At 42.2% G+C, this 27093-nt stretch overlaps 1 protein-coding gene across 8 annotated transcripts in view; it reads right to left on the reverse strand.

Moving 5' to 3' along the window:
- The window catches only part of LOC140915737 (rho GTPase-activating protein 7-like), a 171297-nt gene that overhangs the window by 1225 nt on the left and 142979 nt on the right, over window positions 1-27093 (reverse strand). For all 8 annotated transcript variants that reach the window (XM_073355942.1, XM_073355940.1, XM_073355939.1 and 5 more), the window contains 12 exons: window positions 26269-26340; window positions 23558-23639; window positions 22598-22661; window positions 16939-18320; window positions 16328-16498; window positions 15380-15539; window positions 13355-13553; window positions 11690-11906; window positions 8693-8807; window positions 4928-5140; window positions 4195-4412; window positions 2809-2982 (listed from right to left, as the gene is read on the reverse strand). In XM_073355942.1, the coding sequence (XP_073212043.1) occupies window positions 2809-2982; window positions 4195-4412; window positions 4928-5140; window positions 8693-8807; window positions 11690-11906; window positions 13355-13553; window positions 15380-15539; window positions 16328-16498; window positions 16939-18320; window positions 22598-22661; window positions 23558-23639; window positions 26269-26340 (3067 nt within the window). The remainder of the gene's footprint in view (window positions 1-2808; window positions 2983-4194; window positions 4413-4927; window positions 5141-8692; window positions 8808-11689; window positions 11907-13354; window positions 13554-15379; window positions 15540-16327; window positions 16499-16938; window positions 18321-22597; window positions 22662-23557; window positions 23640-26268; window positions 26341-27093) is intronic.

The following is a 27093-nucleotide window of genomic DNA, read 5'->3' on the forward strand; positions in this document are numbered from 1 at the left end:
ATTTAAACAGGACGAAGCAATTCATTTTCTTTCTGTTCACTACCTTCTTTATTTATAAGCACATACACACCTAATCGTTATTAATCATTTGTACTGCAGTAGTGCCTACATGCCCTCACCCTCACTGTATGTGTGTACATACAAAAGGCCAACTCCTCCCTGTAAAATAGCCTAAAGAGTAGTTTGGCTAGGTCTGGGAAAGAGGGGGTTTTAATGCAAAAATGCCCTAATTCCAGTGGAGAAATATTAGAAGAGGTTCATTTTCTTACCACACCTAGGTTATAGTAGAATTTTTGACTGGTCATTGTGGTGTTAGACATTAATGACATTTTGCTAACTGCTGCAAATCTCTTTCCAGTGGGTGCTGGGGGTATCTCCATCAAACCTTCCCAAATGAGCCATCATTTCTGCTCTTCCTCCAAGAAACAAAGTTTTTGTAGATGTTGGTAATATTTAATAATCTTTAATTCAGGTGCCATGGTCTACTATTTCAGAAGTAACTAATGGCCTTTGGGTGCGCACCATGATGTGTCAGAAAGTGTTGAGCATCCATTCTCTAAGCCATCAAGGCTTAAGGTGTTTTACGCTGAGCACCCACTTGCAGAGGGAGCGGCTATCACTAGTCACTTTTTGACAATGTAAGTGTGTTGCCATTATTATAGTGCTGCAGGTAACAGATAAACCACAAAAAAACTAAGCAAAACCTCAGTCCTCCACCTACAGTAGATCCACCATGCCTTAGCCTAGATCAGAGATGTAGCTCACACTCCAATGCATAGGATCAGGACATCTGGCAGACATATGTCAGCTGTCATTTAGGACATCAGAGCTAGGTGCCAAATCCTCAGATGCTGACAGCTGTAATTCCTGCTGAAGTCACTGATATTTCAAAGGAAGATACTCGCTCAGCACCTCTTGGTATTTAGACCCTCATAATTCAGCCACATGGATTCCTGTGATGTTGAATGTTCAGCAGTGCGTAAATAGCTAAATACTATTAGCATTCACACCCTGGGGTCTCTCTGGGAACATGCCATTTAGGAAACAAACTCCTGATGAGGAAGGCCCAAAAATTTAAAGCAAAGTGCATTAAGGAATTCCTTTCCAGTCACCTTTTCCCCCCTGATCACCTCACTCTCTGCCCTAAACTTGTAACTGAATCACTTATACAGTGACTCCTCTGCTTACTCAAACTAGGTTTATCCAAATGGTGTCCTCATTAAGGCAAGTAATTGCAAAGTAATTAGATATTTACACAGTGATTGCAGCCATTCCCCAAGAGAGATCCACTTGTTTTTCTGTTCAGTGACATTGGTGGCTATTTCACAGCGTGATGGAGACTGTTTAGCCAAAGTGGTGCCACTTTACTTGGGACTCTCAATTAACTAAAACCTAAAGGGGTGAAACAAAATGTAGCAATTCAAGTCCACTGGACATTTCACAGTATCCTCAAAGTTGGCTCAAATTTCTGGAAGCTTTTCAGAGCTCAGATGGGAGGAGAGTCATGCACAGAGGGTAAAGCACACATGAAAAAGAGAGACTACGGTATAACACTGTGCCTCAAATGTTTTTAAAAATTGAGACATGAAATTTGAAGTTGACCCTTCCATCTCTCCAGCAAGACCTTACAGAATAAGTCACATTTTTTGGCAGCATTGGGGTTACTAGAATTCACTGTTCTTATGAGTGAAATCTAACTTTCCTCCAACATCATAGGACTTGAGTCTCTTCCACCAGCTTATTTATTTTGAAACACCATGGAGAAAAAAATCCCTCTACACATAATACCCCATTAGCCTGCCTTTGATTAAACTGTGTACTATATCCCCCTCTACAGGTCAGAAGCAAAGCATATCCTGCAAAACAACTACTTTGTGCATGATTGAAGCTCCCACTTAACCAAACATTCTGCATGTGCCCCAAGATGTTAAAATATTGGGGGTTAACCTGTACCTGTTTGTTGTTTTAGGGAGAAAGATTAACAAGAGTTATCCTGGTTTATAGAAATCTAGCTAACATGCAGCCCCCCTTTGTAACTTACGAGAATGTGCATTGGCTCCACCAGCAGAGAATGTGAAGCAGTCATCTTTCCCAGCTTCTAGATATTCAGCATTGGATTATACCAGTTGCTTGCTGTTTTCTACCTCTCTCCCCGTAAACCCACACAGATCATTGCAGCCACAAATAGGGCAGAACTATTATAAATAGCTCTCTAACAGCACACAACACTGTGCGACAGCTTCAAGACAGGATGTGATGAATAGTTCTAGTACTCATTGTTTGAGGCAATTAAGATAAAATTCACAGTAAAAAAAAAATCTCAGTAAAAGATTATGTGGGGTGTTAAATACCATCTGTCCCAATACCAAATAGTTTTGTTTTTGATACTCTGGGGGAACAGAATACTTCTCTACAGCGAGCACAAACTCAAACCTGTGGTAGACAACCCCACTTGGCAAAGATGTCTATGTGAATACACAAAATAAATCAACAGGCACTTCTTATCCAAAGACTTCAAAGTGTTTTTACTCAGGTGAGGAAGTAGCATTATCCTAATTTCACAAGGGGGAACTTTTACAAGGAAGAGAGGTTTGCCCTAGATCATCCAGCAAGTTAGCAGAGCCAGGAATCGAGCCCAGACCGCAGCCTCGGGCCCTCTCCACTTGAGTGCTAAGTATTATTTTATGTTAATTTCCTCTACGTTACTGTAGAATGTGTGTGACAGAACATACTGGTGGCTGGAAAGGTATGCTCAGGACCCAGCAGCTCCATAGGGCTAAGGTAAAGAAGCATAAACTAAAATGATACCTCGTGTCTGTCCGGCAGACGTGAGTCACTTTGGATTTCTGGGAGCCAGCTGGTTCTATGAGATACTGACACAAAAGGACATGGGCCAAAATCCCATGCAGAGTAGCTCCTTCACTGTCAACTGAAGTAGCTGCCAAAATACAGGTGCCACTCTGGGGATCAGTCCTCCAAGTCCTAGAACAAAGAAGGACATTTTTAGGATGTTTCGCACAGGATGTTTTCACATGGCTGGACAATCGGATGTTCTGCCTGTGGCGTAAAGCAATATTCTGACGGGCAGAGACCAATTCAGTTAATGCACGACATGAATAAAAATCTTTTCCAGGCCTCAATCCATATGGAGGAGGCTTACAAATCCTGCCATAAATGATCTATTATTTGTGTTGCACTAGCACCTACAGGTCATGGATGAGGGTTCCTTTGTCCAAGGCACTGTTCAAATGCATAATAAAGACAGTCCCTGCCCGAACAGTTTACAATCCATATAGAAGAGACATACAGAGGAGCTAACTAAGTCCTAATCTACACTACACACTTACGTTAATATATTGCTCAGGGGTGTGGAAAATCCATACCCCTGAGTTACATAGTTATAATTGACCTACCCCCCTGTATAGACAGCGCTATGTCAATGGGAGGGCTCCTGTCAACATAACTACCGCCTCTCTGGGAGGTGGATAACGTACGCCCACAGAAAAAGCGATCATGTCGGCGTAGGTAGCATCTTCAGTAAGTGTTACAGCGGCGCAGTTGCACTGATAACCAGAGTCCTGCACACACATGAAACGACACTACACATGAGCACAACGATCTGCTCAAGTAGATCCAGGAGCCTAAATCACCTGAGCAGATCTCAATCAATCAATCCAAGTCTCCCGCCTATACCTTCTTAGGAAGAAAGAGTGATAGAATAGGATCTATTCATTGTCATAGCGGGCTAGAATTTACATTTTTCCCAGACACAAACCAAGGTTTCTCGCACTGGGAGATAATACAGCTACGACAACAAACGTTTGCAGTTGTGCTATAATTTTTAGAAGAAAAGAGGCAGGAATGTGGCAACAATTTCTGAATCTCATCAGTGTAAGCCTCTTACCGAGTCTGTAAGCTCTTTGGGGAAGACTGTTATTGTCATATGTGGCACATTTGCCTGGCAAATGAGGGCTCTAGGCATTACCGCAGTATACACTGTATCACAATAATGTACAATCAGATTGGTGGTTAGTTACTCAGTAGTTATCCTGAAACCACAGGGAACTGCACCCCTTTTTGATTGACGTGGAACTGGAACAACCCAGCATCAAATGCTGGGAAGCAACACGCACCAAAGTTGGGCTATAAATTGTGTTTGGGAAACCAACGAGAAAAGTCAAATCATTTCCTTACCTCAAAACCACATACTCCCGTGGCAGGAGGGGTGACATGCTTTCTCTTGTATAGTGATAAACATCTGTTTCATCATCCCAGGTCTCTAGTATTTTAGCCTGCTGCAGACTTGGGTCCCACAGATGCTGCTCTGTCAGTATGCGCTGGAGGATTACTTTAGAAGTGGCATCGATTTCAGTGGATGCCTTCCATAAGCGGACATGGTAGTTATCTTCCACCTTAGAAGACAATTAATGGACACTAGTAGTCTACTAGGAGTAGATTTAGTGATCCGTTCCACCACTCCCTCCCTCCAGCAGAAATCTACACAGCCTTTCAACAAGGTGTGTGTTATAGAAGAATGGTTCTAGGAGACAAAGTGTAGTAAAGGGGGCTTTATAATATGAATAAACTGCCCAGTCAGCATGGATTATGAGTACTCATGTTTCTGGTATCTACAATGAACTTAACTTATCTGGTATCTTAACTTTCTCCTACAAGATGGATATCTTGCCCAGATAAGGGTGTGCCATAGATGAAGGGCGTGCAAGTCACAAGTGGGCAACTCAACTTTGATTAATACTAGACTATAAATAAAAGGCACCAGAGAGTTGCTGCTAGCTCGAAAGGGCTCTGGGGCATTTCCTGAATGGATGTTAGGCAGAAACACAGCTAGTTTCAGCACACCCACAAGCTCAGAAAGGTGCATAATTATTAACTTCCATCTTTGCTAACACCCCAGCATCAGATTTACCTTTTTATTCGCCAATTCCACACGTTCCAAGTTTGAACAAGTAACCCAGCTCTTGAACTTTTCCTTGGCATCTCGCAGCAAGTCCTGCATGGAGTTCTCAAGGGAAATCAGCATGGAGTGCCTCATTGAGGCGGTCTGATTAGAAGTCCTTTCACTCAAGCCATTCTGTTCATATAAGTCATCACAACACTGATCCAGGCAATAGTCGGGCATCTGCAAGGGGAGGGGATGTTGGATTCTAAGCACAGTTCCATTACATTTATTCTTACACTGGGAGAAAAATCTACTAGGATAATGATCCTTAAGTGAATGTGAACTCACTACTGGAGACTCTTTATGTAAAAGTTACAAGCGCAAAAGCAAGTGCCAATGAATATTCTAAAGCGTTCCTTGGAAGAGCTGGACTTGCTAATGCGGCGAGACTGTGAATGAATGATCAGCAATCAGGAGCAGCCCAACACATTTTATAGCACTAGATGTGAAAATAAAAACCACCGCCCTGAGCAATAGGAAAGCTAGTTTAAGGAATGACCTCCTCTCTCAGAGTTGGAGCACTGTAGTGGGATTCCTACATTAAACCCCTTGCTCTTTCACCACTTCAGTGTGCAATGTGGGGTTAGTTGCTTCACACCCATCTGTGTTGAGGCTTTAACTATACTATTTTATCTCAGGAAATCAAATGACTAAGTCCCATTAAAAGTGTATTCTGTCTATAAATGTGTTTAAAAACGCTGCTTATTAAATCCCAACACCTCTAAGAAGAATTTATATTAATTCTGCAGAGACAGAAACAGAGGTAAAGGAGCACGGCTTGCTTTTCTGTGGGTTAGGCTATCTAGATCAATTTCAGATGAAAGCCACAGCCTCAAATGTTCCAGGTAGGGAGGTTACAGCATTTTCTGGCTCATACCAAGAGACAGAGTAAGGTTCAGACAGGAATTTCCATTTCTCAGCAGCAGTTCCTGGCTTACTGACAACAAGGTAGAGATGACTGATCGGAGATGAGATACACCATCTCCTTTGCATGTACACAACTTGCCTGATCTTACAGAGCATGCCTGGGGAACTGCTTACATCTTTTATACTACGCTGGCCCAGGCTGTGGAGCCAGCCATCACACTGATTATTGTGGGGCCATTGGCTGCATAGGAGGGAGGACAGGCCTGCCTACTAGGGAGAAAGAAAAGGAGTACCTGTGGCACCTAGTCTCTAAGGTGCCACAAGTACTCTTTTTCTTTCTGCGGATACAGACCAACACGGCTGCTACTCTGAAACCTACTAGGGAGAGTATACACAAAAGAGAGTTTTCAGAGTAGCAGCCGTGTTAGTCTGTATCCACAAAAAGAACAGGAGTACTTGTGGCACCTTAGAGACTAACAAATATATTAGAGCATAAGCTTTCGTGAGCTACAGCTCACTTCATCGGATGCATACTGTGGAAAGCTTATGCTCAGATAAATTTGTTAGTCTCTAAGGTGTCACAAGTACTCCTTTTCTTTTCACAAAAAGAGAGTGAAAGAGTATTCCAAGGTCTCATTAAAAAGTACAGCCAACTCCATCACCACAAGAGACTGACTTAATGGGCTGAGAATTCTTCTCTGATAAGGAAGCCTCTCCCGCAATGAAAGAGTTTGGCCAGTCTGGGAGAAGCTGTGATATGGTTAATGGAAGAGTGCAGAGGGTTGCAGGTATGCTTGCATAGGGAGACAGAGCTCTTCTCCAGAGCAAACAACGCACAACACTTCATTAGTGTCCCGCTCTATGGAGTCTCCCAAGCTGCTTTGCAAAATTGACCTAGCTTCTCAGCAAGTGAGCTATTATCCCCATTTTACAGACACAATAATTATAGGCTCCTCAGTGGTAGCGACACGGCTGCAAATCTGTCAGAGGCACATCCCGCACCACTGCAAAAAGGGGTTTGCTTGAGTGGGGCTTACCAGGCCCCTCTGAAACTGGCAGAGTGCATCTACATTGGGGGTTTGCATCTGTAGCTACCCCAGCCCAGGCCCATGTGACTTGCCCTATGTGGCACAGCCAGTGGCAAGGCCGGGAACAAAACCCTGAACTTTCACTACTCCTTTCGTTTATATATGTTATGCACCAGAATCTGTTGCAGGAGGTGATGGCTCTTCTTTTCCACCCTGTTCTTTGCAGCTTCTTCCCCCACCCCCCCATTCCTTTTCTATGCCCCCTCCCCACCCCCATACTGCAACATTTCTTTCCCATGCTCACCCTTCAAATACAGGCCAACACTGAACCTGGATGCCTAAGCCAAGGGAGAAGAAAAGGAGGACTTGTGGCACCTTAGAGACTAACCAATTTATTTGAGCATAAGCTTTCGTGAGCTACAGCTCACTTCATCGGATGAAATAAATTGGTTAGTCTCTAAGGTGCCACAAGTACTCCTTTTCTTTTTGCGAATACAGACTAACATGGCTGTTACTCTGAAATAAGCCAAGGGAGGAGGCTGGAGGGACTGGAACATCCCACCCTCCTTGCCTGTGAAGGTATTTTGGAAAGCTCCAATGGCCCTCCATGAAGCTGAAGTTTTTTCAACGGGCCATTTCAGCACCAAGGTGGAAGGGACAGCCTGGCACCAATTAACAGACATGTGAATGCTGCCAAGGGGAGTGGCAGAAGTGCCTGGATGCCAGACTGATTCTTGATCCTTATCCAGCTCTTGCCTCAACAGCGTAATTGCAGACTCCCACGTGCAGGTCAGTTAGCTTGCTGGAGGGAGCTAACCAACTGACAGCAGCCTTCACAGGAAGAGGAAAAATGAGGGAGGAGAGTATGCAATTAGCTGCCTTCCCCAAGGGCTCCAGCGAGGGGGAACGTGCACATTCCCCCTTGTGAAGGATGTTTTAAATCACTCTGGGATGGTGAGTTCCCTTGGTTACACGCTTATCATTAGAGCCCTGCATCCCACAGATAGAAGGGGCTGCTCACTGCCTGCACGTAGGCTACACTCAGCTCAGGGTTGTAGAGATGCCCTACCTGAGTCAGTTAAATGCTGGATATAGAGGATTCCTGGAGGCATACGCCCGTGGGGTAAGCATTGCCAGGTGAGGTTGCCAAGTTATTTCTATCTCTAACTGGTAATACATTTAGAAACGCTGTCCTAAGCCAAGCCAGCTGAAAAAAACAACTGCACAGAAATGGGACATCTTAAATAAACTCGGAGTTGGGTCTTAAAAAGAATCCTGGTTCTGAGCTCTCAATACAGTGGGGCTGAACCAAAACCCAAACCCCACCTCAACCTCTGTGGCTCGGGCCCACCCCCCGAAGCACACAGATATATCCAGAGCCTCGGAGGACTGGGTTTAATCACAGGAAGAAAGAAACGGCAGAATCACATTTTGCCATCCAAGTACTGTACAGCAGATACAATGACCTCGACAACAGAATTCTCCCTGTATTAAGGTCAGTAGGACACAGATACCACACCAAAGCATTAGGAATTGCAAGCAGAAGAAAGAGCAACAGGATAGTTTCCCTGGGCCAAGTTATGACTCACTTTCATCCTCAATAAAAAAAACAAACCTTCAGGGTTTGCTTCAGGGGTTGTTTGGATTATTTTAAATTGTATTCAAGAAACAACAGAAGGACATTTACTCTTGCCAATAGGCAGCAAAGAACTTGCAGGCATGTCCAGTTTAAGCTTCAGGGCTGGAGAATCCTACTGGCATATTCACTTTTCTAATGAACATGATGGACACTTTCCGTAACGTTGTAACATAGGGGGTGTTATAGCAAGAGACATACCTGGAAGAGTCTGTTGCACTCCATTATCATGTGGGCCAAGCCTTGGGTGGCTGCCAGATTTTCGCTCAAATCTCTCTGGTCTGGTTTTCCCAGGCTGTACTTCCTCTGGCTGGACCTAGAGAGAGGGTTAACAAGGATTTTTTTTAAAGGCACAGCAGACTAAATAAAAAAAATTTAAAAAGAGGTGAAACACATCATCATCAGCCTGGAAGCTCTAGGGAATTTCCTCATTTACTCTGGTTTCTGAATTTCTGTGTTACAATGAGTTCTGTACACAAACAGCTTCACTAGACAAGTCTTCTGTCATCACTTTCACATGGACAACATTGTGAAAGCTACAGTAATCTTGAAAGTAAGCTGCATAGAAATGGTAGCCTTGAACCAAACTGCTGAGATACCAAGGTGCACTAGTGCTACTGAGGCTTACCAAAATTTTACAAGTAATACAATCTTTTACTGAACAGTAATTAGACAGGATTAGCCAAAGAAATTAATGAGCTCTCATTGATGTGTTCAGCATGAGTTAAGTGTTTAGTTATATCAGTCACCTATGTACTCTGTCTAAAGACTTTTTATAAAATCATCACAATCCTCAGAAGTGCTGCCATATTGCTATGTTTTGCTAACTCGTGTTACCAGCATTTTAGGCTCTTTCCAGACATAATCTTTATATGACACTAGTAACACTCACTCACAATAGCTTTATCTTGGAACATTCCTACTGAACAACTTTTAAAAAAGTGCGGGCAATAAGGACCCTTGACTATTCCTTAGAGCCTTTTAGAATATGTCCCTTTGAAGTCTGAATCCTAAAATAAAATATTAACTAATTATTTGAACTTAAGATTCAAAGCACCCTTGTTTCTAAAATGATTTTAGGCTCCTTGCTGTTGCAATGTAGAGTTAAAAGTAAATCCAAATGGTACAAACCACTAAACTATGAGTCTCAATCTCCCAAACATTACAGATTGCTTAATTCTGGTCAGGATTTGCAATTGAAAAGCTATCAATCACTCTGCCACATTCCTGGCTCCACTCACGTCTTCTCTGACTATGATCAGCAGCCCTGTCATTGTTTCAGCTTCAGTGTTAGCTCTTCCCAGCAAGAGCTGAGCATCACAGGACTTGTTTTACAGGCAGATATGCATCTTGAGATGCTTTGTGCTTCTTAAAAGCAAATTCTTCACATTTTTCATCTCTATTTACTTTTCTCAGAGAGTGTCATTAAATCTGAAATGCACAAATACCATGTATGTGATATGCTTCCTCACCTAAATGGAACGTAATATCCTTATCATTAGATTGCATAAGATGAAGAAGCATCTGCTTTGACAAGGGCATGATGTTTTTGTCAAAAGAAAACAGCCCTTTCCTGCCTCGAAACAAGTTTATCCACAAGCACAGCCATACTGTATAGGAAACAAACAAGAACTTGCATTGAGGCTAGACTAGATCCTGAATGAGCATTCTCAGAGGTTACTGTACTGATTCTACCTAGAAGAACCTCCATCACTGCATAAACTGCCAGTAAATGTTACACAATTAGGATATTTTAGAGTAGCAGCCGTGTTAGTCTGTATCCGCAAAAAGAAAAGGAGTACTTGTGGCACTTTAGAGACTAACAAATTTATTTGAGCATAAGCTTTCGTGAGCGACAGCTCACTTCATCGGATATTGTTGCTTATTAAAATTAAAATCACTCAGTCCCCCTGGCATCCTTATCACCAAACAGAATTAGTACCTGAGATAGCTACGAGCTGGAAACTAGCTGCAGGAGCTTGAATGTGCAGCTGGGTTTTTACATGTAAATACTAACAGGAGTTAGGAAGCCCACTCCTACCCACTTCTGTGGAATACAGCCATCTCTATTGCATGTTACCTGAGTGCAAGCAGAATTGACTAACCAATTTATTTGAGCATAAGCTTTCGTGAGCAGCAAACTTCGTCAGGAAGACTATTCTGACCCCTCTCTTCATAAGGCACAGACGGAGTGGGTTTTTTGCTATATCCTTTGGTGTAGATATTGGGAGAAATCTAATCTGAGTGAGCAGCTCACGAAAGCTTATGCTCAAATAAATTGGTTAGTCGCTAAGGTGCCACAAGTACTCCTTTTCTTTTTGTTAAATGAGAGTTTTTCTGTGCCATGTTGACTGTATAAATAAAATGAGCCAAAATGTACCTTGCCTGTTCAAAAAAAAAAAAAAAATCTGGAAGTGCTCCAGATTTGTCCCATATGTGACAGCCCTGTCCTTAGGGGAGATGAGAATACATCACCCTCCTGCTCTTCTGGCTCCCTGTCAAATACGAGATCAATTTTAAGGTCCTGTTCTTCAAAGCCCTAAGTAGTCTGGGCCCTAGTTATCTCTGAGCATCATACGCTAAGACAACTCTCCTCTTTGTGGATGCACAAAGTGTTAGTTAACACGGGCCTCGCATATAATTCTGAAGGTGGCAAGATCTATCATTTGCATTAGCTTAGCCTGATTCCACTACAAAAAACTCAGATTAGATTTCTCCCAATATCTACACCAAAGGAGATAGCAAAAAACCCACTCCGTCTGTGCCTTATGAAGAGAGGGGTCAGAATAGTCTTCCTGACGAAGTTTGCTTTTTATAATTCTGCTTGCACTCAGGTAACATGCAATAGAGATGGCTGTATTCCACAGAAGTGGGTAGGAGTGGGCTTCCTAACTCCTGTTAGTATTTACATGTAAAAACCCAGCTGCACATTCAAGCTCCTGCAGCTAGTTTCCAGCTCGTAGCTATCTCAGGTACTAATTCTGTTTGGTGATAAGGATGCCAGGGGGACTGAGTGATTTTAATTTTAATAAGCAACAATATCCGATGAAGTGAGCTGTCGCTCACGAAAGCTTATGCTCAAATAAATTTGTTAGTCTCTAAGGTGCCACAAGTACTCCTTTTCTTTTTGCGGATACAGACTAACACGGCTGTTACTCTGAAACCTCTCATTTAACAGTTCAGCTGTTACGACGATACCTAGATGATGATGAACTCTCTCGCCTTAAAGTATTGAGATGAAACAAGGATGGCGCGAGACAGACTGCAATGTTGGTCGGAGTCATCTGGTTTTCCTCAACAAAAGCAACTACTTCTCGGAGAAAGAAGAGAAGGATTTTCAGAGCTTCCCGGTTTTCGTCTGGGAGCAGAAGAATGGCAGCCTGGACTGCATGAAACTGTTGATCCTTTGGCAAATCTGAAGATAGAAGAATTAGGAAACTCATGAGAGAGTTTGATAAGATAAAACATTAAATAAAAGAACGAACACAATATCCCCTAAATAGGGCATCAATTCCATACATCAGTTCTCCCATTACTCAGGATCATAGAACAGTCCTCAGAGATGGCAAAGACCCTAAAAGCCACCATTCCGGGTGTCGACACATCTATTTGCACCAGTTTAGTAAAGCCAGTTAATTTAAGCCTCCACAAGAGGTGTACAAAGTGGTTTATTTCAGCTGGTCTTAAAGCTCTTCCTGATAGCCTTATTTCAGTTTCTTAAGTCTGTTTAAAATCCAGATAAGGGCTTGTCTATACCTGGAGTTATTCAAAGACAGTTATTCCTGAATAACTCCCTGTTCAGCCATACTTACTCCAGAAGCAGAGTGCCCACTGGGGTAGGCTAAACAGGAACAACTGTTTACTTTAAAAACAGCTTTTTTTATTTAAAATCTTTATTTTAAATTTTAAAAAAAAAATCTTTACCCAGAGATTAGGATATTATTCCATATTCTACAGACAGGAAATAACAAGCAACTAGGACTCCTGTAGTCAAGGCTTTGCCTCCAGGCAGCAGGACACATGTTCCTCGTGTCAAAGTAAAGTAATGTAATGTAACAAAACTCAAGATTTAATCTTTTTAGAAAGCTTGTGCTTATTTAAGGTTTAAATGCCTTTTCCAGGTTACAGAAAAGATTGTCATTAAAAAACCTTGAGGCACCAACATCACATGCCTCCAGAATAAGTTCTTGCTGCATCGCTGTATCTCAAAAATAAATTCAATTAAAACAAACTATTGGAGACAGAACTAATTCCAAACAATTGCAAATGATGTAGTTTGCCTTATGGTTTATTCTTCTTTCAGACAATGTAGACTGGCTGACAGAAGACATAGGAATCAGCTGGTATTTCCAGTGAAAATGCCATACCAAAGAACCTGCACTCATGCTAAGAAGTACCTGATCTCAAGGTGCAGTCTTATTGAAATGAACAAGACTACTTGCATAGTCAGGTGCTCCTCAGTGAGAGTAACAGATTATGCCCTAATTTAATATACAGAAACAACCATTTAAAAATCAAGTCAGAACACCAACCACAGAGTACTGTTAAAGGGAATGTGTGTGACAGAGAGAGAGAACACACAAGGGTGAGGAAAAGAGATTATATTTGTCATATAATCGGAGACCAATATTTTCATATTGATTTTAGAAGCCCATCTTGAGACACACAGGATCTTATTTGAGAAGTGCTGAGCACCTGCAGCTCCCATTGACTTCAACTGGGCTTAAAGATGCTCAGAACTTCTGAAAAGTCACGCCCCCAGCAGCATAAATGTTGGATTCTCAAAATATGGAGCACACAAAATCAGACATGACTTTTGGCCTAAATGTCCAAGAAACTCAGAAAATTTAAAAAATTACATACACTGATAGATGTGGAGGAAGGATTCACAAAGCTTGCTAGTGAATATAGGCTCAGGAAGATCTCGGAAATACTGCTTTACCATATCTGCCACATCAAACGCCGACTGCCCTTCATAAGTTACATTGTTTGGGTCATTTTCATTCATTTCCCTTAAAGAAAGGATCCTAGATTTAACGCCTGATTTTCTGAACAGGCCAACCTATTAAGAGAACAGACAGACATAACCTAAGTCAGAATAAGCAATTTTTCTCCTTAACTCGGACACTGAAGTACTTATGATGGCTGTACATGCACACACTGTACATGGGACATGATTTTGCTCACAGGTACATTAAAATATATCCCCGGCATTGCTTTGAAAAGTCAGCTACTACCAATGCACTCTGATCTCTTTAGAAACAGCTTGGAAATTCCCTATTCTCCAGCTGAACCACACTGGAACTCTTGGTGCATCAGTTAACCCAAGAGTGAGAGTCCTCACTGAAGACTTTTCATGTAGGATTTTTTTTTTCCCTTTTAAATCAATTTGTATTGGCTCTCTCAGTTTATATCAACAGGATAAGATGTTAACACTAGGTCTGCAAGTTGCGAGTGCACTTTGGGTGTTGTGTATCAAAGAGAAAAGGGTTTATACAGAAGTATGAATTTAAATTAATACCTAGGTAACTGCATTAAGCACTGAGCTGGATATCCAACTGCATAAAGTTTCACATACCTATTATTTAGAGTTGGATGAAAACCAGAATTTCCATTTTGTGGAAAATTCCAATATTTCAAATAAGTTAATTTCAGTTTGGAATGAAAATTGGAAATTTTTTAATTTTCCATGAGACAAAAAATTCTGAAAAATTCAATTTGGATAATGTCAAAACATGTCATTTCAATATCATCATTTCAATTAATTTTGTTTCAACTTTTATAATATTAAAGTATTTAGTGTTATATATTTTAATATATAGTAAAGTTAATGTTTTAACATAATATAAAGTCAAAGCCAAATTAACCAAAGTGACACTATTGAAATGACATGTTTTGACATTGTCACGGAATATATATTCCATTTTTAACTGCAAGATATAAATTTGTACACTAACACCATAATATGTATTTAGATCATTTTTTCATTTGCATAATATTTGGTTATACATGTCTACACAAATCTGCAAATTAAACACTGTATTGACAGATCTTCCTTTAATATGCACACAATGACATACAAAGCAGCTCCCCACTTCAGCCAGTTTAGTTTTCAATGAAGACAGTCTTTATCCCAAATCCAGGACTCATGTAAAATGAGTTTTCTAAGTGAACTGAATCTTTTTTTAAAAAAACGAAAATAAAAAACCCACAACCCTCCATGGGTTTAAGTTATACGAGAAAAAGATTAATGAACCCTAACTAGATTTGTGATCCAAACAGTTGGAGAGAGATGGAAAACTTCTAACTTTACAAACTTTCCCTATCCATATTACAGAGGTATCGCAGCATATAGCATGTGGCTCATAATTGTGGGCACTAATCTGCAAATATCTTCAGAGCAGCGGATAAATGTAATCACAGCCCTATTATATGCCATGAAAAGATACAGCCCAATTCTTAGAGATGTAAAATGAGAATTCAGATGTTGCAATGCTTTCAGACTGTACAGAGCAGAGACAAAGGGTGCTACAGGTGTTAGATTTTGCTTTTTACCACTAAAGTACCATTAAAAGAAGGCAGTTTACCCACATTTGCCAAGTGAACGGAACAGCTGCAGGTGCTATAGACAAAGAACGACAGATAAATTTATACTGGGGTGGAAATAAGGTATCCACAAAAGGAGAACAATATCGCTATTCCATGCAGGGTGCCCACTCACGCCTGTTCAGACACCACCGTTAGAAGCCTTTGAGAGGAAAGAATGTCCTTGAAAGGGTTGACAAAGCAAAAGAAACTGGCGGTCAGCTCTCTACGGGCTCCAAGTTAAAAACATCCATGGAATGAAGGGTCACTCAAGTCATACTTAGGTTTGTTTTATATATATACCTGGTCAAGAAAGTGGCTTCTTAAGTACTCCATGGCCTGGATAATGCTCTTTGGAAGCGGATAGCTTGTTCGCTGAACATTTAGCAGTAATGGGACCCCAAATACATTTTTATCCTTATAGTCAGGGGCTTTGATTTTTCTAATGAACTTTGGAACAGTCCTGAAAACAAAAATAAATACATTCGAACCATTAGCTGCCCTTCCATTCAGGCAGTTTAGAGCAGGGGGCACTGGGAATCTCCCCTCCCCCCTCCAAAAAGCCCTCTCTTTATGCTGTGCACATTTAGGAAGGTGTGTGCCACCTCTGTTCCTTCCCCAAATGCTGCAGCCTTATTACACTCATGGCAGCACAAAGAAATCAACACTTAAAAATACAGCGACAGCCTAGGCTGTGTGTCAGAAGTCCCTTAAATTAGCAGGGTGCAGCTCCCATAAAGAAATCCTCATTTCAAGCTGAAACTCTTGCAGAATACACTCCCATCCTTATGAGAGAGAGGCAGGTTCCTCTGTTGTGTCCCTACATTCAGGAGTTAGAACCCTACATAAAGACGCAGAATTGTTATTGCCGATCACAATGGCAGGTGAATTTTTATTTATTTATTTAAGCTACAACCAGGAAAGAAGGGGTTGGAGTGGGTCTCTGTCCTAGACCCTAATTCCCTTTGTCTCAGAGAAGTTGTTTCAGAGAAAAGCCCTATGAACGGGCAACCTTTGGAAGAAAGCTTGGACTGTTATTTAAGTTATCAATAATGCCAAACTGCAGGAAAGGGTGACAGTCCGGGTGAAATCCTGGCCCCACTCAAATCAGTAGCAAAACTCCCATTGAGAGAGTGGGATCAGGATTTCACTCCAGATGTGCATACTCAGTTCAGAGCAGGGTAAGGTATCCACCTGCTTTTGCCAACTGTCATCTTTCCTGAAGTAGAATATGTTAACACAACAACTTACCAGTTCCAGCCCTGTTTACTGGAAGGAGAGTATTTGTCCATTAAAGCAGTGAGTTTCAACAAAGCAAGTTTCTGTATTCGGTTTAGGTGGGCTGCTGACTGGTTATCTATTTGTACAGAAAGGCTTTCCAAGTTTACAGTCTCCTCTGTAGACCACTGTCGCCTCTCATGTCTAAGGAGTAAACATTATTTAGGTTAAAGGAATGTTCTTATTGCTCATGTCAAGTCTCTGCCTAAAGCAATGGAACACCTATGGAACATTTTGTCCTATCAATCAATCACTTCAAAAGTGACCTTTTCCAAGCAGATTTTGGTTGCATTTTACATAAAAGGTCTAGGCTATGAGGTACTGCACCAGTGTGACCAGTTCAAATGAGAGAGAGGAATGAGCCACAAAGTTTGGATCTGGATCTCTCTCAGTGTTTATGTGACCATCACTGTGATACCACAGCACCTAATGCTTGGATCTAGTTGGTTCCGGTTTTTGTCTAGTTGAAATGGATTTACATTTCTCATTGTTTTGAGAAGGTGATTGTGTTTTGGACTGAGGGGAAGTTCTTGGAGGTAGGGTAGGAGGAGGAGGGGAAGGTTATAAAGAAAAATGAAGCTGACCTGTTGGAATGTGATAATGATGATCCCATCTCTGAATCTGTTATGTATGCCAGTTCTGGAGAATCAAGCTCATTGCCATGCTTGAAGTTCTGTTTTCCATCAGCAGCTGGTAGATCTGCCAGTTTCTCTTCTGAATGCTTTTTTATCTCAAGGTGGATTTCTTTCGGGGAAGATGGACACGGAGAAGTTGAGTCGTTCGCAAAATCAGAGTCTCCATCATCTGAGAACTTCTCAGTCCACTGATTGACTAACTTTCTGAGCCCATTGACATGTTCCATAACATTGTCTAGTTCTGAAAAAACATCGTCGTCACTAACTTCCGGCATCTCCATCTTATTAAGATGAATAGGAATGCTGGGCACATTGTCATAGATACTCAGCCTGTTATCTATAAACGACAGAGGACTCAGAGGGGTCTCAGACTCCTTAGAACTAGTTCTAATTCTGTTCCGTCTGCATCCATGAAAGCTTCCAGTTCTCCAGTTCACAGAAGTGTTGTCTGTTGGAGATAAGAAACTGTTTGTAAGTGCTTTGGGGAAAGTCCCAGGCTTATGGCCTTGTGGTACATGAAACATTTGGTTTGCATGCAAATTGATTTCATTTTTGAAGTTTTGCTCAGATACATCATTCCACAGAGAGAGCTTGCTGGAGTCGGAGTCCTCCGCATACACGCCTCCCCGTTTAGCATAACTCCTGACTTTGATAACAGGACTTGGAGTGCTCACTGTGCTGCTGGTTTCAGACTGGCTGCTGCTGCTGCAAGTGTGGGGAGAATAGGAAGAATTTTTTTTCATCTGGCTGTCAGATAGGTCACTAATATCTACACAATTAAGGTTTTTCAGCTTCTCTTCATTCAGTCCCTCCTGAAGAACAGGTTCACCAATAATGGGTTTGGCCTTTGACTGAGCAGCTCTCTTTACACTGGAACTCCTTATGCGCAGTTTCTCCATTTTCTTTAGAAAGCTCTTCTTTTTTTGTGATGGTTTATCCAAAAGCTTCTCCTCGCTGATGATGTTTAAGAACTCACTAGGGGAAGGAGAACAACTGAAAGTAGAGTCAGGAGAGGCCAGTTTACTTGAGGAACACCTTGAGGAACTAGTGCTGGTCTCAACATCCTCAAAAGTCTTAGGGAAGCTGATAATGTCACTGTCCCCACTGCTAGTACTGTGAATTGAAGACACATCATGCTTCTCTCCTTGGTCTGAAAAGGATATCTCCTCACTACCAGTGCTCTTAAGTCTTGGACTGTCTGGGACTGATGCACTTGACCCTTTTTCAGGGAAACCTTCTATGCTCTCCAGGCGAGACCATCTCTGACTGCACCTCTCATAAGCCCATTTGTTACTTATTGCACAAGGTTCATCCTCTTCGGATTCGTCACTCTTAAAGTAAAGAAAGTACAGTTCAAGGGGTAAAGTCCAGCAAGTTTTAAAATATCTAAGATGCAATGAAAAAGGAGGTTTAACTTTTTATGCTTATTTGAGTCACTGCAGTACTTTTAAATTTAGATTTCTACATTGTAACAACATTCAGCCTAAAGCACTTCAGGATGAGCATTGTTTTGCTAATTGAGAGGGTTTGGGGAGAGACAACACTTAAGCATGCTGGTAGCTTTGTTAAAAGAGAACAGAACTGACTGGATAATGACAATTCTGTTTCATGGCAACTTTCAAAGTTTGGTTTCAAAATCTAGTTTCTTTCAACATCGGAACAAAGCCAAAACCCCTGGAACATTTTAATGAAAGTGAAATTGTGTTGAATTGTCTGTTTTTTCAGATCAAAACCTGAACTTTTCTATTAGGGAAGGGGGTGGCTGGGTGGGCAGGTGCATGAAGGGAAGGGTTGTGTGTGTCTGTCTGTCTCCAATGTGGTGGTTAGAGCACAGGCTTAGGATGCAGGAGACCCAGGTTCAAGTCCCTGAATCAGACAGAGAAGGGACTCAAACGTGGATCTCTCATATCCCAGGCCAGCACCATAGCCACCAGGCTAGAGTGAGAGAGAAAGTCTGGCCGTCTCTCCTATCCCCAAAAACTTTCTCAAAAGAGATTTGTTTCCACAAAATATATTGGCTTCAACAAAATAGCATATTTTGATGAAATTTCATTTAGTCCAAAGTGTTCCAACCAGCTCTAAAAGAGATATTGAATACTTTCAGGGAGGCACAGGGTGGGATTTCTGGAAGTAGGGTGACTGGTTTTCGACCAGAACACCCTGTTGAAAAGGGATCCTGGCAGCTCCACTCAGCACCGCTGACCAGGCCGTTGACTGTCTGGTTGGCGGTGCCGCGCAGCAGGGCTGTCAGGCTCCCTGCTAGCCTTCGCACCGTGCAGCTCCTGGGAAGCGGCCGGCATGTCCCCCTTCCGGCTCCTATGCATAGGGGCAGCCAGGGGGCTCCGCACACTGTCCCCACCCTGAGCGCCATCCCTGCAGCTCCCATTGGCCGGGAACCACAGCCAATGGAAGCTGTGGGGGCAGTGCTTGCGGACGGGGCAGTGCGCAGAACTGCCTGGCCACACCTCCACATAGAAGCCGGAGGCGGGGTGGGGGGGGGGGGGGACATGTCACTGCTTCCAGGAGCTGCTTGAGGTAAGCACTGCCCAGAGCCTGCACCCAGACCCCCTACCCCAGCCCTGATCCCCCTCCCACCCTCTTGGCCCCAGCCCGGAGCACCTTTCTGCATCCCAACCCCCTGCCTCATCCCTGGCCCCACCCCCAGCCGGAGCCGTCACCCTTTCCCGCATCCCAACCAACTGCCTCACCCTGGAGCCTCCTACCACATTCTGAACTCCTCATTTCTGACCCCACCCCAGTGCCCACACCCCCAGCTGGAGCCCTCACCCCCGTCCCTTGAGCCAGCCCAGTGAAAATTAGCAAGTGCATGAAGGTGAGGAGAGTGAGCAACAGAGGGAAGGGGGGATGGAGTGAGCAGGGGGTGAGGCCTCGGAGAAGAGCCAGGGGGCGAGGCAAGGGTGTTCAGTTTTGTGCGAGTAGGAAGTTGGCAACCCTATAGGTAAATGACTTAGGCACACTAGTCCCATTGACTGTCCAGGGGCTTTGTGCTCTTAAGTGCTTTGGAAAAATAAATCCGCAGTGCCCAGTCTTTAATTCTCTCCAGCCACTCATTTGTCTGAAAACAAAAGACAGTGTCAGTAGCCAACAAACAAGTTAAAAATGTATCCAGATCAAAGGAAGAGCACACAGAGTACAACAAAACAAGTGTGCATGGGTTCAAGTGACTGACAGCGATATAAGGAACTTTTCACTTTTCACCTAATAGCATAAGAGAAGCAAAACCTTCCATAATCAAAATCCCATTCTCATAAAAGGCACCCACATTGGCAGTCTCAAAGGAAAATTTTCCTTTTCCGTGCTATGGAAAATGGTATGAGTTTTTTAAAACAACATGATAGTTAGCTCTTTAAAATCCTAGTGCAGAACGGCAAAACTGTCGTTTTAACCCATGTCAGCTAGTCAAGGGAAACCTAGGCTGTCCCTAGCGTGGACAAGCCCATGGAGAATGAACTACCCTCTCACTTGAAGAGATAAGAAGGTGGGTTAGGAAATATCATTTATTGGACCAACTTCTACTGGTGAGAGATGCAAGCTTTTCAGCTTAGGCTGTGCCTACACTTTTGGTCTTTCAGAGGTGTTTAAACTCCTTTACCTCCAAAAGACAAAAGGTTTGCCACAACAAGCGCCAGCGTGAACAGCGCGTTGTAGGCAGGAGCGCTCTCCTGCCGCTAAAATGCTGTTTCTCGGCTCTCCTGCTTACAACACAAATGCTGCTCGTTGGGGGTAGAAGTTTTTTTGTCAGCATGAGAGCCAAGAAACAGCATCTACACTGCATGACTTTTAGCGGCACGGTTGTGGCGACACAGCCATGTCGCTAAAAGCTGTGTAGTGTAGACATAGCCTTACACAGAGCTCTTCTTCAGGTCTGGGAAATGCATTCAGTGTCACAGCTAAATACAAGGTGGAACAGATTATTTAGCATAAGTAGTCAACACATTTCAAGGGACCACTTAAGGTGAAATGACTCATTAACACCTCTCCAGTCACCGAGAAGGGGGCCTAGGTAGTTTAGAAGGTTACAGACTCTTGTAATAAGCCACAAATCCAGTGTCTCTATTTAAGTCCATGATTTTTAGTGTCTAGCCGAGTTATGAATTTAAGCTCCCAGGCTCATCTTTCGAAAATGTTATGCAGATTTTCTTTGAGAATGAGGACAGAGGTCAGACAAAGTGATCGCTTTGTGAAAAGTATTCACTCACAGGTGATCTGGTGTTTGTGTCTTTTATCATGTTTCTGTGTGAATTAATTCAAGAGCATAGTGATTGTCTCATTTCACCCACATAGTCGTTATTGGGCCATTTAGTGTACTGGATGAGGTACACCACCATTGGTGCCGACACCGTGGGTGCTCCAGGGCTGGAGCACCCCTGGGGAAAAATTGGTGGGTGCACCCACCGGCAACCAAGCTCCCCTCCCTGTCCCCCCACCCCTCGCCTACGCCGCCTCCTCCCCTGAGCACACCGCGTCCCCGCTTCTCCACCTACCTCCCAGCACTTGCCATTGCAAAACAGCTGTTTCGCAGCATAACAAGCTCCATGAGGGAGGGAGGAGGAGCGGGAACGCGGTGCGCTCAGGGGAGGAGGCAGGGAAGAGGCAGGGATTTGGGGAAGGGGTTGGAATAGGGGCAGGGAGGGGCGGAGACTTTGGGGAAGGGGTTGGAATGGGGGCAGAGCAGGGGTGGAGTCATAGCGGGGCCAGGGGCAGAGAGGGGTCAAGCACCCTCCGGCGCCAGGAGAAGTCGGCGCCTATGTACACCACCATGTTGTTTTAAGACTCATGGATCTTGAAAGGTGTGTTGTGTGCGGTGTTGATCATCATAGCGATGGAGATATTTCGACAGGTTTTGCATCTGTTGTTCTGGCAGGGTCCGTTGCCACTTTGAGTTGGTGTGTCCTGGTCTAGGGGGAGCTTGCTTCTGATGATGAGTTTGGAGAGGTTAGGGGATTGTTTGAAGTCCAGAAGAGGAAGTTCAGGCCTGAATAAGAGCTTTGTGTAAGCTCAATAGCCTGTTGTTCTCACCGACCTTGTCTCTCTAATATCCTGGGACCAATACAACTACAACAACACTGCAAAACCTCACCTATAGATCAGTTGAGATACAGTGGCTAGGAAGCTTGCACAGAGCCCTCCTCTGAGCATACATTTTCAGGCCCTGATTCAGAAGAGTCTCCCTAATCAGGGCAGCACTTAAGCACATGTTGTGTCAAGGCATCTGTGCAGTCCATTTGTCAACTCAAAAGCATTAAAAATCTCTGAGTAAAAGCTTTCATCTTACCAGGCAATGACATATGTACCACGTTATGCTATTTTTTAAAAATGCTCTATTTGGCTAAGTTACAAAATGAAAACTGATAAAATTTTTAATTAGATTCCTACCTTTAATTTTTTTCAATTGAAAATGAATGTGTTTTGCAGGACAGGTTTGCTCATTGACAACTCAAATTAAGACAACAGAAAGATAAACAATTGCTAATCCTTAATGGATCTTCTTCAAAACATGCCTGCCACTTTACATGGTTTGTTTTAAATACCATCGAGTAATTTTTTTATTTTTAACCAAAATGACAACCAAAATTTAAAGACATACCCGTTTTCTCTGACGACTTATTTCCACTTTCATTGCTGCACACTTGTTCAGTGTATTTAACCGTCTAGGGGAAAGGAAAAAAAAGGACTGAAGATTTTAAGCCAAATTATTTTCTTAAATAAAAGCAGACAGACATTCTTATAACTGCCCTTGAACTCTTAAAAACACAGTCTGAACTTCTGCCAGTAATAACTGACTTTCTGCTGTGGGTTCCTGAAATGCCCCCAAACCACCAACCCAGTTCTGCAGTTACATGATGTTGTCTACAGCTAGAGTTCTCCCCTTGCCGAGTCCGAAGAGAGGACTATAACCAATCAGAATGTTATTTCATTAATAAAAGCTTAAGAAAGCTTTGGTGATTGTGAAGGATGCTACATCAATGTAAGACTTTGGCAAAGAAAAAAGTCTTGGTCATATTAATGTCTTAAAACATAAGAAATAAACCAGTGGGACTAAGGTAGATCATTAGGACTTTCGTAGGGTTTTTTTTTTTTTAAATCATTTCGGTGGTACTGCAGGATCAATAAGGCCCCAAACCAGCAAAGCACTTAAGCACATGAGTAATCGCTTTGACATCAACGTGAAATGTTGAGATGTAGTTCCAGTAAATTAAAAAAAAAGGTGCCATTATTCTAATGTGATTCTGATGGTGAATGGATTAAGGAGAGCCAGAATAGTATTCCATCTCACTCTGTACACAGAGAAAATAGTTTTGCTATAGAGAAACTCATTCACGCAAGCACTGAAGCACCTACCTCACTTTTAAGTATGTAAGGCCATTGGTTTCAATGGGACTTAAGCATATGCTTAAGAGCTTTCTTGAATTGGGATGTCAGACAAGTCATTTGTTAAACAAAACAAAAAATATACCCTCAAAAAGAGTATGTTAAATGCTAAACACTATAAGCATAATTTTCATGTGTGCTGGGCTGGGGGAAAACTCAAACTAATAATATTTACCTGTACAGAGAATCAATAGCATCTCGATCTAAAAATTCATGATCTTTCCTCACAGTTTTGATGTCGATAGGAAACTGCATGTCTGTGAATATAAAATATTTATAATTAAGCTTGGAGGGTTTAGATTTTTATCAGTAAAGATTGTTAAACATCAATTTCATCACACACACAGAAAACAATGAAAAAATATATCCATCAATATTAAACAAGATTTACAGGTTAGGCAAAGAAAGAAAAATGCTACTTGAGAACTTAAGGCTTTGATTTAAGGCTATTTACTTGGCATATTTTGATATGTGAAGTATGTAGACAATTTGTGTTTTAATGGTTATAAGCTTTAACTTTTTTCTTCTCAACAACTCATTAATTTCAACAGTCATTAAATAATTGTCTGACCCTTCCACTGAATGACCTCCCCCAATGATTTCCCGCAACTGTGAAAATTAAAAAAAAAAAAACTTGAAAAAAAAGCTTATAAACACTGATATCTGTTGAAATTATTTTTTAAAAAATGAAAAAAAAAAATCAAATTCTGCCAACCCTACTTATAGTCTCTTCACAAAGATCATAATATGAACATCTGCAAAGAAGTTAAACAGTACTTGCCATCACATTTCAGTTTAAGCTAGATAAAACTAAATATAAATATAAACACATGCAATTGACATGCAAATAACTAAGGGCCCAATCTCCAAGTAATTACATACGAGTAATTTTACGCACACGCCCTCAGTGGGATTACTCACATGCAGAGCTATCCAGGGAGTGGGGTGGGGGTGGGGGGTGGTACGCGAGACATAGGCGCCGAGTTTCCAATCTGCCGGGAGGGGGTGCTCCCCCCAGGCTCTGCCCCCACTCCACCCCTTCCCAAGCCCCCACCCTGCTTCTTTCCACCCCCCCCACCGCACTCACTCTTCTCCCCTCCCACCCCCCCCGAACCTCCTGATGCCACGAAACTTCTGATCCACGGCACGTGGTAGGCACTGAGAGGGAAGGGGAGGCACTGATTGGGGGGCCCGCCAGCGGGCAGGAGGCGCTGGGGAGAGGGGGAGGTTCTGGTATGGCAGCTCCTTCTTGCCCCTCCACCCGCCTCCTCACTCCACTCGCCTGCCCAGCTCACCTCCTCACGATTTTATCAAAGGGTGGGGGCCCCCAAAGCGTGGGGCCTGGGCAGTCGCCCCGATTCAACGTACCCAAGGGACAGGTCTGCTCACATGCGTAAGTGTTTGCTGGACTAGGGCCCCAGTGTTTACAAGACTAGGCTATTAGGTTGCATCAAAACCAAGGTTCTTAGTTTTATTTAACTTAAACTGAAATGTGATGGCAAGTATAGTCTAAATTCTTTGTCAAAAACCACCAAAATCACTAGAGTCATGATAAAGTTATGTGACGGTAATACTGCCTACATATGTTTATAAAACTGGAATTTCTTACAAAAATCTTGCCTATAGGAAGGACTTGCTCACTACACACAGCCTAGACACTCTGCTTAAACTTTAATGAGATCAACAAAACATGCCACACTTGAGTAAAGCAGTTCTCCAGTTTAAAAGTATGACTAAAAGGTTTGACAGCCCAGATTTTGAGATATACCCTCCCAGATCAAGGAGGATGCTAGTTTTACTGGCACTGTTTTTCTTGGATTCTTTTCTAGATCTTACTGACATTTAAATATCAAGTGAAGTCAGAACACTGCATTCCATCCTCAGGTTAATTCAGAGAGTATTATACAGTATGGTACACTGAGGATCTACACAAAATGTAAGGTTGCACACAAAATGCTTGTTTATATCTATGTATTTCAGTCTGACAAAGGATATCATGAGACATCACATTTTAAGGCATATGACTTCCAAGCTGAGCTTTGACTATTTGATTTCTCAATCTTAATGTTGCAATCACTGATTTGTTTGCTGGTTTGTTTTAAAGAAAGGAAGTGTTGCCAGTGATGTTTGTAAATTCCTTGATCTATAGCTATTTGGTTTCATGTCCCCTCAACCCAGCTATCCTAAATCAAAAGTTTAGACTAATAAACAAATATTAAAAAGCCTATTTCTAACATGCAAACATAAACTTTGTTTTTAAATGTTTATAACTTCAAAATGACAATAACTTTTTCCAAACTTGGAATAACCCTTGTAGCCCAATAACACTATGAGAACAAGCTGAGACTGAATTTATAATCTATTTGAGACATTTCTGATTGGAAGAGTATTTTTCCCCCCCCTTTAAAAAAGTGGTTCAAACAATTATGTTCAAGCATTTTTGGGAGGGTGGAGAGAGAGCTTGAGGGATTGCTAGGAGTGAAAAACTAAACGTGGAAAATTTCAGACAAAAAGGAAGGAGACTGAAAAAGTTTCGAGCTATTAAAACGTAGGGAAACTGAAATTCAACCTGAATTGCAATCTCTGCTACCAGCGCCTATTACTCATATTTGGTCCTTCCCCCTCTCCCCCAATCTTTTTTTTTTTTTTAAAGCACTTTACATTGCTGCACAAACATTGACTTAAGATATAGTTTCCGTGTGCACAGCACAACTCAGCCACATGTTTGGTTTGATAAACTGTATCAGATTAAATTTGTAAGAATTGGTTACAACAACATGGCTATGCTTACAGTATAAGTGTGGTCAGAGGTACTGAGCTCTGAAAGATTTATTTTTTAAGGGATTCCAGTTGGATTTAAAATCAGATGTATGGATCATACTGTACCTTCAAATAACTGAGCATATTGGGGGAAACCAGTAGCCCTCAGCCAGTCACAGGCTTCTTTGGCTTCAATTTCTGTAACAAAACCAAAGGTTGATTTTCAGTGATTAACAAGAAATTTAGATGACAAGTAATTGGAGTGACTTATTAAATAAGCAAGCTTATTCTGTATGACTCCACAAAGGTGGATTCCTGAGGAATCCTACGTATGTGAGTTCTGCTAGTTTACCGTTTCAAGGACAAGAACTTGTTTTATGGCATGTGTACACACACGCGCACATACACAGTATTTATTCCACCATAGAGTAGATGCATCAAACACACAAATATGTTGAAAGTGGGGTATATTTGCTATACAGTGTACAAGTCTATGTCATCCACCTGTGAAGATCTGTGAAACATCTGTTATATGTTGGAATGAACAAAAAAGGATCTATGATACATATGTCCAGCTACCAGTCCAAGATATCAATGGCCAGTCACACATACTGACTCTTAGGCATGACAGCAGGACATACACCTAGCACAGAACACTACTTTATTAATTAAACTGGAAGGCCAGCACACCATTAGTAACACTGGACACCACTTACTAGTTCTTCGTAACAAGAATTTGCCCCAGTATAGTACCTGTTGGTAGGGTCTTTTAATATTTTGTTCCTGGCCCACTATCAATTCCGCTAGGCAGTTACTTCAGAACAATAGATATCAGGAATCAACTGCTCATTTTACAGCAATTATGGCCAACACTACAACATTCCCACAGAAGCAGAGGCAAAGCATAACCTTACAGAAATACAGAACACTCACCAGATGCCTTAAAAATGT

This window comes from Lepidochelys kempii, chromosome 8, assembly GCF_965140265.1.
Source record: "Lepidochelys kempii isolate rLepKem1 chromosome 8, rLepKem1.hap2, whole genome shotgun sequence".
NCBI classification, from domain to species: domain Eukaryota; kingdom Metazoa; phylum Chordata; order Testudines; family Cheloniidae; genus Lepidochelys; species Lepidochelys kempii.